The 15,507-nt window shown below is 34.3% G+C and overlaps 1 protein-coding gene across 1 annotated transcript in view; it reads left to right on the plus strand.

The window, feature by feature from the left end:
* Window positions 1-14,872, plus strand: part of LOC106665317 (apolipophorins) — a 55,089-nt gene extending 40,217 nt beyond the window's left edge. The window contains exons 52-75 of the mRNA XM_024229795.1: window positions 1,070-1,251; window positions 1,350-1,500; window positions 1,886-2,054; window positions 2,158-2,339; window positions 2,587-2,741; window positions 4,441-4,572; window positions 4,634-4,847; window positions 4,908-5,082; window positions 5,144-5,332; window positions 5,399-5,508; window positions 5,572-5,684; window positions 8,003-8,114; window positions 8,226-8,355; window positions 8,417-8,619; window positions 8,676-8,832; window positions 9,252-9,493; window positions 9,568-9,710; window positions 9,775-9,972; window positions 12,238-12,359; window positions 12,428-12,549; window positions 12,620-12,731; window positions 14,181-14,303; window positions 14,411-14,610; window positions 14,677-14,872. Of these exons, the coding sequence (XP_024085563.1) occupies window positions 1,070-1,251; window positions 1,350-1,500; window positions 1,886-2,054; window positions 2,158-2,339; window positions 2,587-2,741; window positions 4,441-4,572; window positions 4,634-4,847; window positions 4,908-5,082; window positions 5,144-5,332; window positions 5,399-5,508; window positions 5,572-5,684; window positions 8,003-8,114; window positions 8,226-8,355; window positions 8,417-8,619; window positions 8,676-8,832; window positions 9,252-9,493; window positions 9,568-9,710; window positions 9,775-9,972; window positions 12,238-12,359; window positions 12,428-12,549; window positions 12,620-12,731; window positions 14,181-14,303; window positions 14,411-14,610; window positions 14,677-14,751 (3,711 nt within the window). The 3' untranslated portion in view covers window positions 14,752-14,872. The remainder of the gene's footprint in view (window positions 1-1,069; window positions 1,252-1,349; window positions 1,501-1,885; window positions 2,055-2,157; window positions 2,340-2,586; window positions 2,742-4,440; window positions 4,573-4,633; window positions 4,848-4,907; window positions 5,083-5,143; window positions 5,333-5,398; window positions 5,509-5,571; window positions 5,685-8,002; window positions 8,115-8,225; window positions 8,356-8,416; window positions 8,620-8,675; window positions 8,833-9,251; window positions 9,494-9,567; window positions 9,711-9,774; window positions 9,973-12,237; window positions 12,360-12,427; window positions 12,550-12,619; window positions 12,732-14,180; window positions 14,304-14,410; window positions 14,611-14,676) is intronic.
* Window positions 14,873-15,507: the final 635 nt, after the last annotated feature.

The raw sequence follows: 15,507 nt of genomic DNA on the forward strand, positions 1-15,507 counted from the left end.
TGTTTTATAATGCCTAGTCCAGTCTTGCTTTTTATCTTTAGAATGACGAAGGAAGGATGAATCGACCATCAAGATATCATTAATAGTTCGAGATCAGTGATGCGGTCATCAAAACTGTTTGAAAAATGTTTTGATGACCGCATCCCTGATCTCGAACACACTAATTATTCTCATATGTGAATTTTATGTCTTTGGTCGATGTACAGTCTAAGGTAGTGAACATTGGTAACTACAAAATGAATATGCAATTGTCTGAGGATATTGTCCCATGTCTGAGGGTAAAGGTTATGTATCGTTTTTGTCATTTATTTTTATTTGCCACTCAGCTAAAGTTCTACGTTGATGTGTGCTTGTAGTGACGGATCTTTATTGTTGCAAAAGTGTAGTAGGTTGGGTAGGTCAGCTTGAGGTCAATTGAATAATGGATAGGACCAAGGGACTCTGGGTGACTAGCCTTGACAGACTAGTCGGAGATGTTCCCTGGCTGTCTTGGAAAGAGACTGAGGAAATAGGTGCTTAAAAAGATGATTTTATGATCCAAAGCAAAGCTGGATGAATGACCCGATCAAAATTTGAGTAACATTGAACCACCCGAGCAGTAGTCAAGAGAGGAATCAGGCTTCCTAACTCAGATAATCTCTTGCTTATAAAACCATCAGCAAGAATTTGTGCTAATCTGTTAGGGCCATTATTTAATACTTTTTTTTATCAGCCCAGAAATAAGTGTAATGTGTAGAGGTACCAGTTTGATTGTAGTCTTGATGTAGAGCATGTCTAATGTTTTTATACTTTCTTTATCTGTTATATGCTTACTCACAAACCTGCATGTTGTAACGTACTACCAACCTTATTGTCCTATTAAAAATGATCATTTTTTTCTATCGAGATGCACCTATTAATTATTTTCTTTCACTTGTTATTAATATCGCACTTAGCAGCGGCCTTTTCTTTACCGAGGTGGTTTTACATTAGTTAACTACCCTTGCTTAGACAATACAATTACAATCTTCATCATTTAATGAGAATTTTGATAAACTTAATATATGTGTATATATATTGTTTTTTATAGGACATTATATTTCATGGGTATCTATCCAAAAACAGAAGTACTCCATTAGTGGTAACTCTTACTGCTGAATACTCCATGGATCCTAAGAAAAAACTCAATGTCAATGGAATCATATTGAATTTGAGTAAAACTCCGAAAGTATTTTATCAACTAAATTTACAAGGAAGTCATCCGGCATCAAGGTAGGAGAAAATACGTGTTGCTCAATTGTGACAGACAATGTGGGTACATTTCATGTTTTTGTTTTACTAACTCAACGAAATTGCTTTTGATATTCAAGATTCAGGATTTATGGATCAGGATATTTTAAAGCACGAGATCAAGTTATAGAATTCAATAAAAATATAACATACAAAAGAGGATATTCACCGTTAAAATTCTGGTATACCAATGGTAAAATGTCAACAAAGCAGAAATATGTTGAATTTGAGGTAATGTTTAAACAATAAATAACAAATTAATTAATTATGAGTAGATGTAGATGTAGATCACAATTATGAGTATTAAAATTGTATAAATATCAGTATTACCACCTCTCCTCTCTACCATGTCTCCAGTAAAGGGCACCTCAGTTTGCAGAAAAGTTACAGATGCAAATAATATAGTGCTCCCTCCATAATCCAAACTTCAGAACTTGGAAAATCCAGTAATCTGAACTGGAAAAAATTCCAAAAAGTCAGACTTTTAGAGGAAATTAATGAAACATTATTTGGCATGGAGAAGGGGGTAGATAGAGATAGAGAGAGCATGCGAGAGAGAGAGAGAGAGAGAGAGAGAGAGAGAGAGAGAGAGAGAGAGAGANTTTTTAAATTTTAGAGGCATTCTCTGCTAGAAATGACATATTTAAAAGGAAAATATGGAAAATTTAAAAACAAGTATTATCTTAATTGTACATTCGCCAATGGAGAGACAACAAGAATCACATCAGATTTTTACGTCGATCTTGGAAATTATCAGACCGCTTTGACAGTCAACTTCACCCCAAGTAACCTAGACAAATATTAATTTTTTCAACTAATAATTGGTTCTATTATACCAAAATTAATATTATAGATGTTGTTAAATTTTATTTATTTTTTAATTTTTAGATGCTAGTGAACAGTTGTTGATGGATGGTTGGTACAGAGATCAAAGGCATGCTCAACTGAGAGTGTGGAGGACATACGAGGATTTTGAAATCAGCGATGTCATTTGCTTGACGAGATTAAACCATTCACGGATGTTGACATCTCTCCTGATCTGGAGGCCTGATATAAAGGAAGATTTAAAAGTAATTTATTCCCAAAAAGTGACTATTAAATATATAGCTTTACCATTTTATTGGTTAAGAATTGGAGAAATATATTTTTAGTCTTTTGTTCCTAAAATTTCCTTATATTTTAATTTTTGTAAACTGTTGTACATATTGACAACGGGATAACTTTAAATTAAGGCTAATATCTCCAGTATTTTTTTAAACTAAACATAACATATTTGTTATTGGTAAACAACCAGTTAAAAAAAAAAATTGTTTACAGGATTTTGTTCAGACAACGTCGAATGATATTTGGGAGTACTCAGTTAGCACGGCGAATTTTTGGACAAATTACATAAAATCGGAAGCAATCGAAACTATAACTGATATTTGGTTGGATGCAAAACCAATTGTACAAGATTTCTTGGAAGATGTGAGGTAATTAAGATAAAATTGAATTCACCCTAAAAAAACGCTACGGACTTATTTANTAAGTGAGTGAGAGAGTGAAAAGAGTGAGTTAGTGAGTGAGTTAATGAGAGAGAAAGTAAGTGAGTGAGAGAGTGAATGAGTGGTGAAAGAGAGAGAGAGAGAGAGTGAGAGAGTGAATGAGTGAGAAACAAAACAAAAAATTAGTCAAAATTTATCATTTTGTTCCATTTAAACATGCAATAAACTGCATTTTTTAATAGCTAACGCAAAATTTAAAAACCAAAATAAATATATTTTTGAGTATGGCATACAAAATAATTGATAAATTAGCTTATTCTGAATTTTTAAATTATTTTATCTTGTCTTAATTTTACTGTATTAATGCCTTGGGAAAGTACTCGAGGAACTATTGCAATCTCGTCTACAAGAATAATTGTTAATTACTACTCCACAATCCACCAAATTCATTGAACACTCCAATATTGAGTGTAAGCAGTTTGCCCTGGAGTCTTTTTAGATGTCTCCCAGGTGTCCAATCTTGTCTGCCCAGAGGGTCTTCTGTTGAAACTCAAATCCTAAATGATTGTTTCTTCACGTTACCTACCAAGCCTATTAGTATTGAGTTAGTTGGTGGACCTTAAAAGGGTTGGTGTTTGGTGGAGCTGTTGGAGTTCGATTAAGCCTTTAGATGAGCCGAAGGTTGTAGCCGAGTCTGGTAGCGAGCTTGAAGCTGAGGTTTTTTAATTTCTAAATATAAAAAATAATTTTTAATTTTATTTCTGAGTGGTGAGATCTCATCAATGAGTCTGTTCTAAACAGGTTCAGCCCCTGCTTATATACAAATATGCTGATTGGAAGGCAAAACCATTGTTTAAGCAGTGCCTAGTGGCAACTTTAATTAACTTACGTCCGTTTCAGCATATACATGGCAAATTTCTCTCAATACACATGATACAGCAATCTTCTTGCCAAACCTAGATCCTGTCCTAGCAGTTTAATCCCTCCAAGACCACCTCCTTACATCCACGGTTCTGCAAATGGAGAATAAAAATGGAAATATTTTACTCTCAAATGCAAATAGTCCCACCATTTATCTGAATCAAATTTCACTTCATGCAGCAGATTGCATGAAATACTTAGGACTGTGCATAGACAAAAGGTTGACATGGAATCCCACACTACTTACAAATAGCAGAATTGAACTACAGGTAAAAACCAAAACACTGTTAGACTTAGTTCAAGACCTAATATTCACAAAGGAAAAAACTACAAAGCTCTTCTAGCTCCTATATGGAACTGAGACCGCTTAAAAATCAAACCTAGGATTCAATCCCTCCAGTAAAAACTCTACCACACGATCACTGTCGCGCTTTATTTGCTTGTAATCATACTCTCCACTCAGTCCTCTGAAATTCTTATATTATTTACCTAGGCAAATACTAATACCTATCCACTTCTATTATCCTCATGAAATTTTCTTTCTTACCCATCTTAGGAGGTTGAAGTGTTTCTGACCCCGCGACCAACTTAGACAAAAGCAGCCATCTTTGGTTCAAATATGTTGAAGAGGCTGCCTAATGTTGGTCATTGATGAGTTGCTCATGTTTTTTCATTAATCTGTTCATTGCATTAATCAATAAAAATAATAATATTAACAACAAAAACTCCATTGGATGTTTGCTTAACTTGTTTTTCTAATTGATAGGGATGTGAAAAATTTGGAAGATGACATCGATTGGATAAAAGACATTTTCAATGATGCGTATTACAACAATGAATTTTACATGAAAGACATATACAACATGTATCAAGTGCTTGCAGAAGAAATTGCTTTCAGGTGAGACATTATTTCCACTCTTTTTATATTTTACCATCATTATTATTATTACGTATTTCAGGGAAAAAATGGCTCATGTACCAAAACTCGTAAATGAACTTTGGGAAGTGATGGGTGAGACTGGAGAAACGATGCGAAAATCAATTCTCTGGCTGGTTGAAACTATTAAAAATGCATATGAGAAAACTGTCGATTTTCTCAAGGGAATTGTGACTGGTGAGAGTTTTGATCAGATGTCTCTATTTATAAGAGAACTCATTGGAAAATATGACGACGTAAGTGTCAAACTTAGCGCTTTAAAAAATCATCTTACAATATCCATTTGTTTTGTTTAGATTATCAAGGATATGCATATATCTTTCTCACATTATATGGAAGAATTATGGGCCCAAGTCACAGATTTTATGACACATTATATGGCAAAGAGCATAATGTCAATTGAACCTAGTTTCATTCAGTTTGTCCATAATATTGAATCTGTGTTTTGGGACAGCAGTAAAAAAGTGTTAGGTATATTTTCATCTTTTTAATGGAAAATTTAACTCTAGTTAATCCAAACATTTGTTTTTAGAGTTTCTGTACGAAAAGCAAACGGAGCTCTTGAAAAATCCAGTTTTCAACCAAAAATTTAGTTTCACAAAGGATTTGGACGCTTTCTACGAGGATTTAACTAAATACGACTTTTTGACAAATTTGAAAAAATACGTGACAATTTTGTATAACGTCATCACAAAGAAATATGTCACGATGGTGCCATTCGGTGAGTGTTTCAATAGAGAAAATTTTCTTTCTGTTTTATGAATGCTTGTTTGAATCTGAATTCTAGGTAAGGAATTGAATGAAATCGGATCTGAAATTGTTGGAGGAATGTCTGAGTTGAAAAAACTTCCATTTGTTACGTTCACATTGGATTTGCTGAGAGACATGTACAGTCAGGTTATTACAACTGTAAATTCAACATAAATAAATAAATACTGATATAAAATTGAAATTTTACAGGCTGAATGGTTATATAATTATTTAAATTTGAACGACAAATTAGAAAGTTTACTGCCAATATTGTACCACACAGTTCGTGATTTAATGAATACCGCACTGGATAATGAAATCATGTGAGAGGCTTTTATTTTATATTTTTATATTCAACTGCGCTGATTACTTTTTTATACCGCATCTCTGAACACATACATACATATGTGTTTAGAATCAAACTTATGATTTCTCACAACAAGCAATGAAAATCACCTTACTTGTGTTTTGCCGTCTGGGTTAGACTCGGTCTCATCCGTCCCAGTAAAGTTAGGCTTCAGGGGCTTTCAACATCTAGGCCTTTTTAGCCCCCAACACATGAGTTTTAAATCTAAACACACATGCGCGCACGCACGCACACACACACACACACACACACACACAGAGTTGGGGTGATGGAGTACTTGATATACCTCCATCACCCCCCACACATATAATAATAATAATGTGCGATTACTGCTGTCTGTGGCAGGTTTTCCTTCCACCCTCTCATAGTGCTTTTGTTCGAGAGATAATTGTGGTACCTGGACAAATACCAACAAATGGTCTGGAGGGTAATGAAAAGACGGACGAGGCAGCTAAGGCCAAGACATCCCAATCTCTGGACTTAACCACCGCAATCCAGCCCTCTGATGCTAAGATTGCAATAAAAAACATGAATAAAAGAAAGTGGCATTGTGGAGCAAATGGGCTAGGTCGACAGGTCGACAGAGAAGCTCTCACGTATCAAGAGTATTGTCGATGGGTGGCCGTCGGAGGATCTGACTCACTCTGGTTAAGAATAGACCATATGAGGTTCACACATGGACACATACTTAAAGGCCCAAGCCCGCATATGTGTCTGGCATGCAGAGAAAGGTTGCTCGATGTGTCCCACCTAATTGAAGGGTGCAATTTAGCAGCAAGCAAAAATGCCACCCTATTTGAAAATTGTGCTCGAGCATGGTAGCAAGTATTTGGGTTCCCTGTTTCAATTCTTGAAAGAAACAGGGTGGTTCTATTCCATATAGTGTTAATAGTTGTGTACAGTCAACCCTCCTATAACGCGGTACTCTCAGAACGCGGTTTCTATATAACGCGGAGCTGAAATTGCGACAGCCCTCCCATAACGCGGTACTCTTACAGCGCGGTTTCCGTTTAACAGAATCCCATAAGTCCCTTCCACACAGCCTATGAATGACTCTAGAAACTAGATATTGTAAGAGGTTTTAATGTAAGTTTTATTTTCCACGCAAAAGCACAGCCGAGATATATAAACAATATGTTTATATAAACATACCAGCTTATCTCATAGCCGTTTACGACATCGGTTTCAGTCATCTCAGAGATCTTTCACAGTACATACGTTTTGTTGGTGACCAAGTCTTTCTAAAAAATTTTCTACACTCTACTGTTGGTACTCTCTACTACTAAGTTACACTCCATTGAGCTTTTTTCCAGTAAAGAAAAACCTTTCTTTTATAGGTGGCAGTTTCTTCCTCCTCATTGCATAAACTAAAAATGGGGCCATCATTGAATATACTCAGGTTGTATAGGTAGTTTTATTAGATTTCTATTGACTGGTAGTCCAATCACTCCCTTGAGCTTTAACGTGTATAACTAGTGTATATGCCAGTTTTAGTGGGAGTTCTTTAAACACGAGTAATTTCTGACATCTTTAAAGATTACACGTTTTTCCTTTTGGTTTGTGTGGACCCATTCTATGATTGAGGAGGCTTGTTATCCTAATTATGAGTTCAAGTCCTTGATTTTGGACAACCACCTCTAAAGCGGCCCATAGACTGTCAATATTATTGTACAATATACATTGCACAATAATTTGACGGTTGCCCCTTAACGTTCAATAATATTGTACAAAATTTTGTTTGTGCAATGAACTTGAATAGTTTGAAGGCGATATTGAAGTTTGTGCAATATTTTGAGCACTTGTTGATACTTCACAAACTGACTGATATTGCGCAATAATGCCAACAGGCAGTGCAATATTTTCCAGGTTGTACAATATATTTTCAACTTTTCGTCAATCATGCAATGTATTGCACAAACTTTCAATATCGTCTACACACGATCAATTAAATTGCACAACCCAAAATATTGTGCAATAATATTGATCGTCTATGGGCCGCTTAAGTCAGAAGTTATACCAAACATACCATTTCAATTTTTTTATATTTTTTAATGGGGTTAAAGTTGTTTGTAATAATTATTTTGAGCCTCTTTAATTTCTTCCACCAGGAATTTTGTATTTGTATAAATTTTTGGAATGAATAAATAATCATATTTGTATTTGATCATAGCTCAATTAAAAAAGGGAATGGAAAGAGATCTGATCAAATAATAATTTTTAATTTTAAGATGTTTTACTCTAAAATTTGTAAACATTCAAGAATTTTTGTTTTAGAAATCATGCTGCAAGGACGATATTTATTTTTGAGCCAGATAGAGGGCGAATTGTACTTAAGCAAACTCTACCTATTCCATGGCATGCATTCAATGAAACACCTAATTATGCGGTAAATTTCCAAAACATGTTTGCATCAGTAACCAATAATAATTACTACTAACTAGTTAGTAGTACTAACTAAATTTTTTTATGACTAATGCGTACAACCTTGTCTTTATAGGAAATTCCCGAGTATAAAATGATAAGCAAAATCCAAAAGTTTTTATCACCAAAAAATAAAACATTTTGGTCTTATTACTATAAATATGCACCCATCTTCCAATCTGATATGTGGTTTCCACCTTTTGACAGTACGTTTGCAAGAATATTTGTATGCCTTTACAAACTAGGTTAAACCCCCTTTTTTTTCAGCACAAGCTCTGATTATTGGTAATCGGTATATCATGACATTTGATAAAGTTAGCTACCAGTTTTCTCCTCAATGCTCATACCTCCTAGCAAACGACTTTATGAAGGGAACGTTTTCGTTAATTTTGAGATATGTCAGCCCAAAGAAATACCTCATTTCAATTTTAGTACACAATAAAGTGATTAACGTCGACCTCTTGAAAAATGTAAGGATTTGCTAAAACATTATTGTGTTGATGACTGACTGAAAATATACTTTCAGCAATTAGAAGTTGAGGGCGAAAAAGTTTTGCATTTACCATTCCAGTTAAATGACACTTTTATTAGCGCTCAGGAAGGTCTAGCAGTGATAGAAAGCAAAAATGGTTTTACATTGAAATGTAATTTTAAATATGACGTATGTGGGTTTAAAATTTCAGGTATGTATTTACTGTTATAATATAAACCTATTTTTATAATTTTATTATTGACATTAATTTTATAATTCACTAATTTCGTGGTCCGCTTGAACAATTAATATATTACAATTAATCAAGGTTTTTAGTTGAGATAAAAAAGTCAATGGCACGAGCGGGATTCGAACCCACGATCTTCGGCTTGNATTGTATAATAAAAGTTGTGAAGTAATGCTTTCTTTTTCTGACAAATTAACATATATTTAAAAAGATTTTTGTTGCAAGTTTTAGTGACGTAATTTAGATGCTGTTGATCATTTCAGTTTTGTGTCAGTCTGTCAAACTGAACTGGCGAAAATGAACATGCTAAGATGATTAGAAATCCCCGAATAGTAGGTTCATCTTCACACCTCATTAAGAAATTTTCCATGTTAAATTTGCAGGGTGGTATTTTGGAAAAACTGCAGGCCTTTTGGGGACAGTAGACAATGAGGCAAAAACGGACTATTTGACATCGTACGGATACTTAGATTCGAATGTAACGTCTTTCGTAAAAAGCTGGGGCCTTGGGACTTGCCATCCTGAAAATGAAAGAAGTGTTGGCAGATTATCTCCTGCAAACAGTGAACACTGTAACAGTCTATTTACAACTAAAATATCTTCATTCGCACCTTGCTTTTCTGTCGTAAGTTTTATAATAAAAGTTATTTTTACAAATTTTATTTATATTTTATTCATTTTTTCCTCTATTTAATTTAGATAAATCCGTTGCCCTTCAATGAAATGTGTCTCAAGAGTATTCCGAGCGTGTTCGACGATGAAATATGCTCTGCAGCCTATGCCTACATTGAAGCGTGCAAAAATGAATTTATCCCATTGAAAATTCCGCAATTTTGTGTCGAGTGAGTTTTAATAAAAATTCATCTCTTCTTTTTTTTTCAATTGACATTTTTTTATGTATTGAAGGTGTTCGATAAATGACATTAGCATTGATGAAGGAGTCGTGCACACACTGAGAGATCGTTATGTACCCCGTTCCACTGATGTTGTTTTCATCATGGAGGCTAAAGAATGCAATCAATACATGAGAGCGAAACGCTTAGTTTCTACATTTGTAACTATTCTTACAAAGGAATTGGCCTCTGTTAAACTGCTAAACAACAGGCAAGTTTTATTAAGATCTGATCCATTTTTTCTCAACATAACGCAGTTTTTTTCAATTAATCGATTTATTTATTAAATACTGACTAAAAGTACTCAAGATTATTACATACATAAAACAAGATAAAATTATGTTTCACCCACTATTGTTCTTATTAGTCTATTAAAGTTCTGAAGTCTAGGGAGCAAGTTATAAAGGCTTGGTCTTCTTCGGTCTTCTCACAGGGTGTTTCTTACAGCTGGCTTCAATATTTACATGTCCTTTGAGATGAGATTTTTGCTCTTGAGCATATCAACCTCATTAACGAACTTGAGCTTCTAATGAATATCTTTATTACATATTACCAAGGGGCAACATTCTTTAACTCATTTGTTCCAGGACCCTTAAACACATATTTTTTAATTTGACATATTGAAGTAAACGTTTTTTAGGATTTGTTATGAAAAAAAATCAATCAATTATATTAATTTTTCTTTAAATTAAATTGATTCCTGTCACACAGGTGGACTTAACATCTAACTGTGAGGTGTGGCGGATGAGAGGTCAAACCACTTTACAATACTTTCTCCGTATTATTCACAATTAAAAATCCATGAGCTTTTACAGGATTCAAACCGTTAGTGTGGCAAATACGAGTCGGATGGCCAAACCATCAGCCACCATGGTCTCTCTTGTAGATGTAGATGTAGATGTAATATTCAGGGTGTAATATACCGCGCCCTTTAAGAGCTATTGTAGCCCCCGTGCTCTGCCTAAAGCACATCGGTGAGTCCTATTTTGTCAAGAAACTTGATTAATAGGCCTGGTTTCAGTGGTTGAAGCTCTTCTATGGTCACATTATACATCCCAAAACATTTCCTCCTGCGGGCTAATGCAGCTCCACAGTTTGTTAGTAAATGTGTTGGTGTCTTTTCTGCCTTCTTGCAGAATCTGCATGTGCCATCTTGGATTGTTCCAATTTTCTTTAAGTGTCCATTTAATCTGCAGTGTACTGTTAGGAATCCTGTTAGGATTCGCAGTCTGTTCCTGCTTCCTTTGACACATTCTGTGATTTCTTTCCTACCAAAATTGGTTAGAAGATTCTTGGATTTTCTATGTCCAATGAGTGAATTCCATTGTTCCTTCATTTTCTTTTTGTCCTTCTGTCTGAGATATTTGTTAATAGTGTGGATTCCTATGCCACAGAAGGGGTCAGGTCCTATCAGCGGTGTAGCAGCCCCTTTCCTTGCAAGGGTGTCCGCTTTCTCGTTGCCTTCTACTCCCATGTGTCCTGGGACCCAGCAGAGGCTGACTTTATTCTGCATACCTAATAGATTTAGTTTGGTTTAGCAGTTCAGCACCATCCTTGAACTAATGGTATTTGAGCTTAGTGCTTTGATGGCTGGTTGGCTATCTAACATGATAGCTATATTCTTGTTTTTGTACCCTTTGCTTAGGTTGAATTGGGTACATCTTTCGATTGCATGAATCTCAGCTTGGAAGATACTGGTGTGTTTTCCCATGGGTTCTGAGTATTTGGTTCTAGGTCCAAATACTCCTGCCCCCGTACCTTCTTGTGTTCTAGATCCATCTGTGTACCAGAGGATGGTGCCATTTTTAAAGGTGGTGTTTTCCTCTCGTTCCCATTCTTTTTTGGTACCCAGGTTTATTTGGAAGTTTTGGTTAAATTCAAACATCCTTTTCATGTCTTCTCCTAGAGCCATGAGTATCGGATGGTCTTTCCATAGTTTATTGATATCTCTCCATTTCAGTTTTATTCCTGTTGGAGGTTTCTCTTTGATAAAGTTGATGATGGTTTTCTGCGCTGTCCTTTCTACCATGTGATGTAGGGGGATTAATCCTAGTATTTTTTCCATGTTAATTGTAGGACATGTTCTCATTGCTCCCGTTATGCAGATGCATGCAAGTCTCGGCATTTTTGTGAGTTCTTTCCTTTTGGTTGTTTGTTCTGCTTTATCAGCCCAGGCTATAGCTCCATATGTAAGTTAAGATCTTACTATCATGGTATACAACCATAACAGGGTTTCCGGTCTGCATCCCCAGTTTCTTCCTGCTATTAGTTTAAGGTTAGAGTTATAAATGAGGATTTTGTTCTGGCTTGACAAATCTCTTTCCAAAAGCCAACTCTATATTTAAGACTCAGTTTTATTTGTGTTTATGCATTTCATTGTTCCCTTTCTTTTTTATATAAACAGGTTCCTGTGACGATGTATTGTTACAGCTGAATTTTTTTTTATTTTTTAATATTATTTATTATTAATGATTAGATTTGCTGTTATCACTTATGGAGGAGATGGAGTTTTTGATAAACCAAGGAGTGTACTAGTGAACAATAACATTTTCACAAATGAGAAAATGATCCCAAAATTTTTCGAAAGGATAAAGTCAGGTATGATCATTCTTTTTTTTATATAAATCCACTCAAAAGGCTTTTATTATTTTTAACGTGTTTTATAGGTAATGGCAACACAGACATATTTGGAGCGTTGAAATATGCGACGATGCTCCAGTTCAGGCCAGGAGTGTCAAAAACATTTATACTGATCCCTTGTTCAGGCTGTGATCTTTCAAATATGACAGTAAATAATTTCGCTTTTGCTTTTATACGTGTAATCTTTTTAAAATGATTATTTTGCAATCTTTTTACAGGTGGAATATGGTGTTCTGAGTCAGGAATTTATAGAAAAAAACATCACATTGCATGTTCTAATGAATACAGATTTTAACTTCCAAAAGTTTGGCATCAGCAAAATATTTTATGGTAAAAAAAATACATACAACCTGTTAATCCCTTTTTAAGTATTTCGTATGAACAGAGTTCTATTTCATGGATCTCTGCTTGGTATAGCAAAGTTTTGCTATGTCAAAATGTAAATATTTGATCCCTGCTCTACTCTATGTTCTATTTGTGACCCATCTGTCAAGGATTATGGCTTTATCTTCTGAACATTTCTTGTTATTTTTTAAAATTGATTTTGCCTTCTTTTCTTAAGTTTTTGGACCTCCTTAGGGCTCCATATGTGACCAGAGGTATAACCATTGTATATATATTTTTATTACAAAATATTTGGTCCATGCTGTTAAGGCCTTCTCTTGTTGTATTGTTTTGTTTGTTTCTTCCAGGTAAGCTTTTGAACTAATGTTTTTCCCCGATACTTTGTTTTCATTGAAAAAGTTATATTTTTATTTTTTAAAGAGGGTGCTTTTAGATTAAGGATAGTCTATTCATTCATGATAATGCATCCAATCGTGCTAATAAATACATCCATACAAAAATTCTAGTCAAAAAGAATTGAATGAGTTACAGGGGTATTTTGATATTATGCCAGTGTCTCGCTACCAGTCACACTATGAACATGTAATAACTAATTGACTTTGGTGGGTCTGTGTGGGTACTCACCCACACATACTCTAACATTCACGCTCATAAATACATTCATATAAAACATACAGTTAAAAGTCAATGAGATATTTGATATTATGCGAATGTCTCGCTCCCCCAGTAACTGCAAACATGTTCTGCTTCATATCCTCCCATACTTACTTCAAACATTCAAGCTAATAAATACATTCACTCAATAAGAGATAACATGAAAGACGTCAAATACAACCACATGCATTTATCTCATTCACTTATCCAACCAATTTCTTACTGCAATCACTGCTATTTTCAAAAGTCCTTGAGTCTTGAGGATAGGCCAAGCTTTGTCTCCCGTACAGCGTTAATTGTTCACACTGAGCATGTTTCGGTTACTAGTATGCTGCACAGTAGTATGTGGTTCTTTGTTAATGAGTTGCCCATGTGTCAGCTTGGTGTGGGCAATTCGCAACTGAGTCATTCTTTCTTTTCTGTTTATATTCTCTCCAAGGCCCATAGCGTGACATACAATTTTATTTCTCCTAATTTTTTGGAATGAGTTTTTATTTATTTATATTCACCAAATCATTCATACTCATTTTGCAGCTTAAAATTTGTTCCCTTCATATCCTAATTAAACTTTTAATAATTTCAAATATGGATCTATATAGATATAGATTAAAATCATGGATAAGCAGTAATAAAAATATAGAAAAGCAAGATTAAAAAAAAGTAGATAATTTTATTGCCGAATTTGGTTATCTATCTGGTTATATCTATCCATCCTTTTCATCTGTTTTATTATTTTATAACTGATGGTTAATTATATTCTATAATCAATTGTATTTACAGGTCTTGATTCAGAAAGAGCATACACAAAAACTGATTATCAAGGTGATATGGAGTTAAGAAGCCAAATAAAACTTACAAAATCAATGATGGGCTATTGCACACCATTAGCACTGGAAACAAATGGTATTTTGTTTTAAATACATTTTTTTTTACAAAATATAAAAGAACAGTTTTAAAGGCTGTATTTTATCGATTTAGTTTTTTGGTTTTGAAGATATAATTTATTACAGGTACAATATTTACTGGAAAAAGGATGGGAAGTGAAAATCTTACATTGGTGAAAAAGTTCTGTAATGCTTTTGCAAGGCGTATCGCCTCGTCTGCCCATCCCGACCCGTGTCAAAACTGTGAATGCGGAGCCGATGAAAACGGAATCGAAATTGTCGAATGTTCTCCTTGTTCTGTCCCTATACCTGCTTATTCGGACTTTGTAAGTTTTCAAATCGTCTATATCGGCTAAGTTAACTAAATTAAATTTAATAATTTTTTTTTACAGTACTTCAAGGATAACGGAACATCTTTCTTACAGCAAGCGTTTGAACAATTTGGAGCCGATAGCAATTTTAATTAATTTCTTATATCTGTAAATAGAATACAAACAATATTGCATGATGATATTATTTGATTAAAATATCGCTATTATGTTATGAATTTATTTATTTAATTTACACAATAATTTTTTGCTAGCAGTTTTGTGTGTAAATATTGTTTTCTTTTTGAAAAACAAAAAATGTTACAATAAAAATGATTTTTAATTATTTAAATTTTTCCAGAAAGTTATAATTTTCCTCATTTATACCTTTCATGATTTTGCAATTTTATTTTTTCATTAGACTTTCAGGTACAATATTTACTGGAAAAAGGATGGGCTTTTTTGTAACGGAAGTATTTTCAGTTTAAAACTAAAGCAGCTGAAATTTAACCCAGGACACTTCCAGTGACAAGTGCCTAGTTCAAATCCTTAACCATTGAGGCTCCTAAAAGAACTTTTATGTTTGGGGAGTGTAGTAGCTGAGTAATTAATGTGATAGACTCAGCTCGTAGACCCCATGGTCTACGAAAAAAAAAAAAAAATGCTCACGCGTGCATGAACACATACACACACCTTCTTGACTATATGTAAAGTTCCATAAGGCTGAGAATGTCAGGTTTGGTTGAATGGATTAGTTCCTCATATTAGATGTGTAGCAGACGATGGCATTTTCTTTGATAATTTTTATATCATAACAATAATAATTTATGTAATTTTAAAAGCCTTTACTCACATGCTTCTTCAGTTCATGGGGGCCAGAAAACATTTCAAAATAGATCCTGTATTGAAATATGG

Source organism: Cimex lectularius, unplaced genomic scaffold, assembly GCF_000648675.2.
Source record: "Cimex lectularius strain Harlan isolate CLEC.00 unplaced genomic scaffold, Clec_2.1 scaffold41, whole genome shotgun sequence".
NCBI classification, from domain to species: Eukaryota; Metazoa; Arthropoda; class Insecta; order Hemiptera; family Cimicidae; genus Cimex; species Cimex lectularius.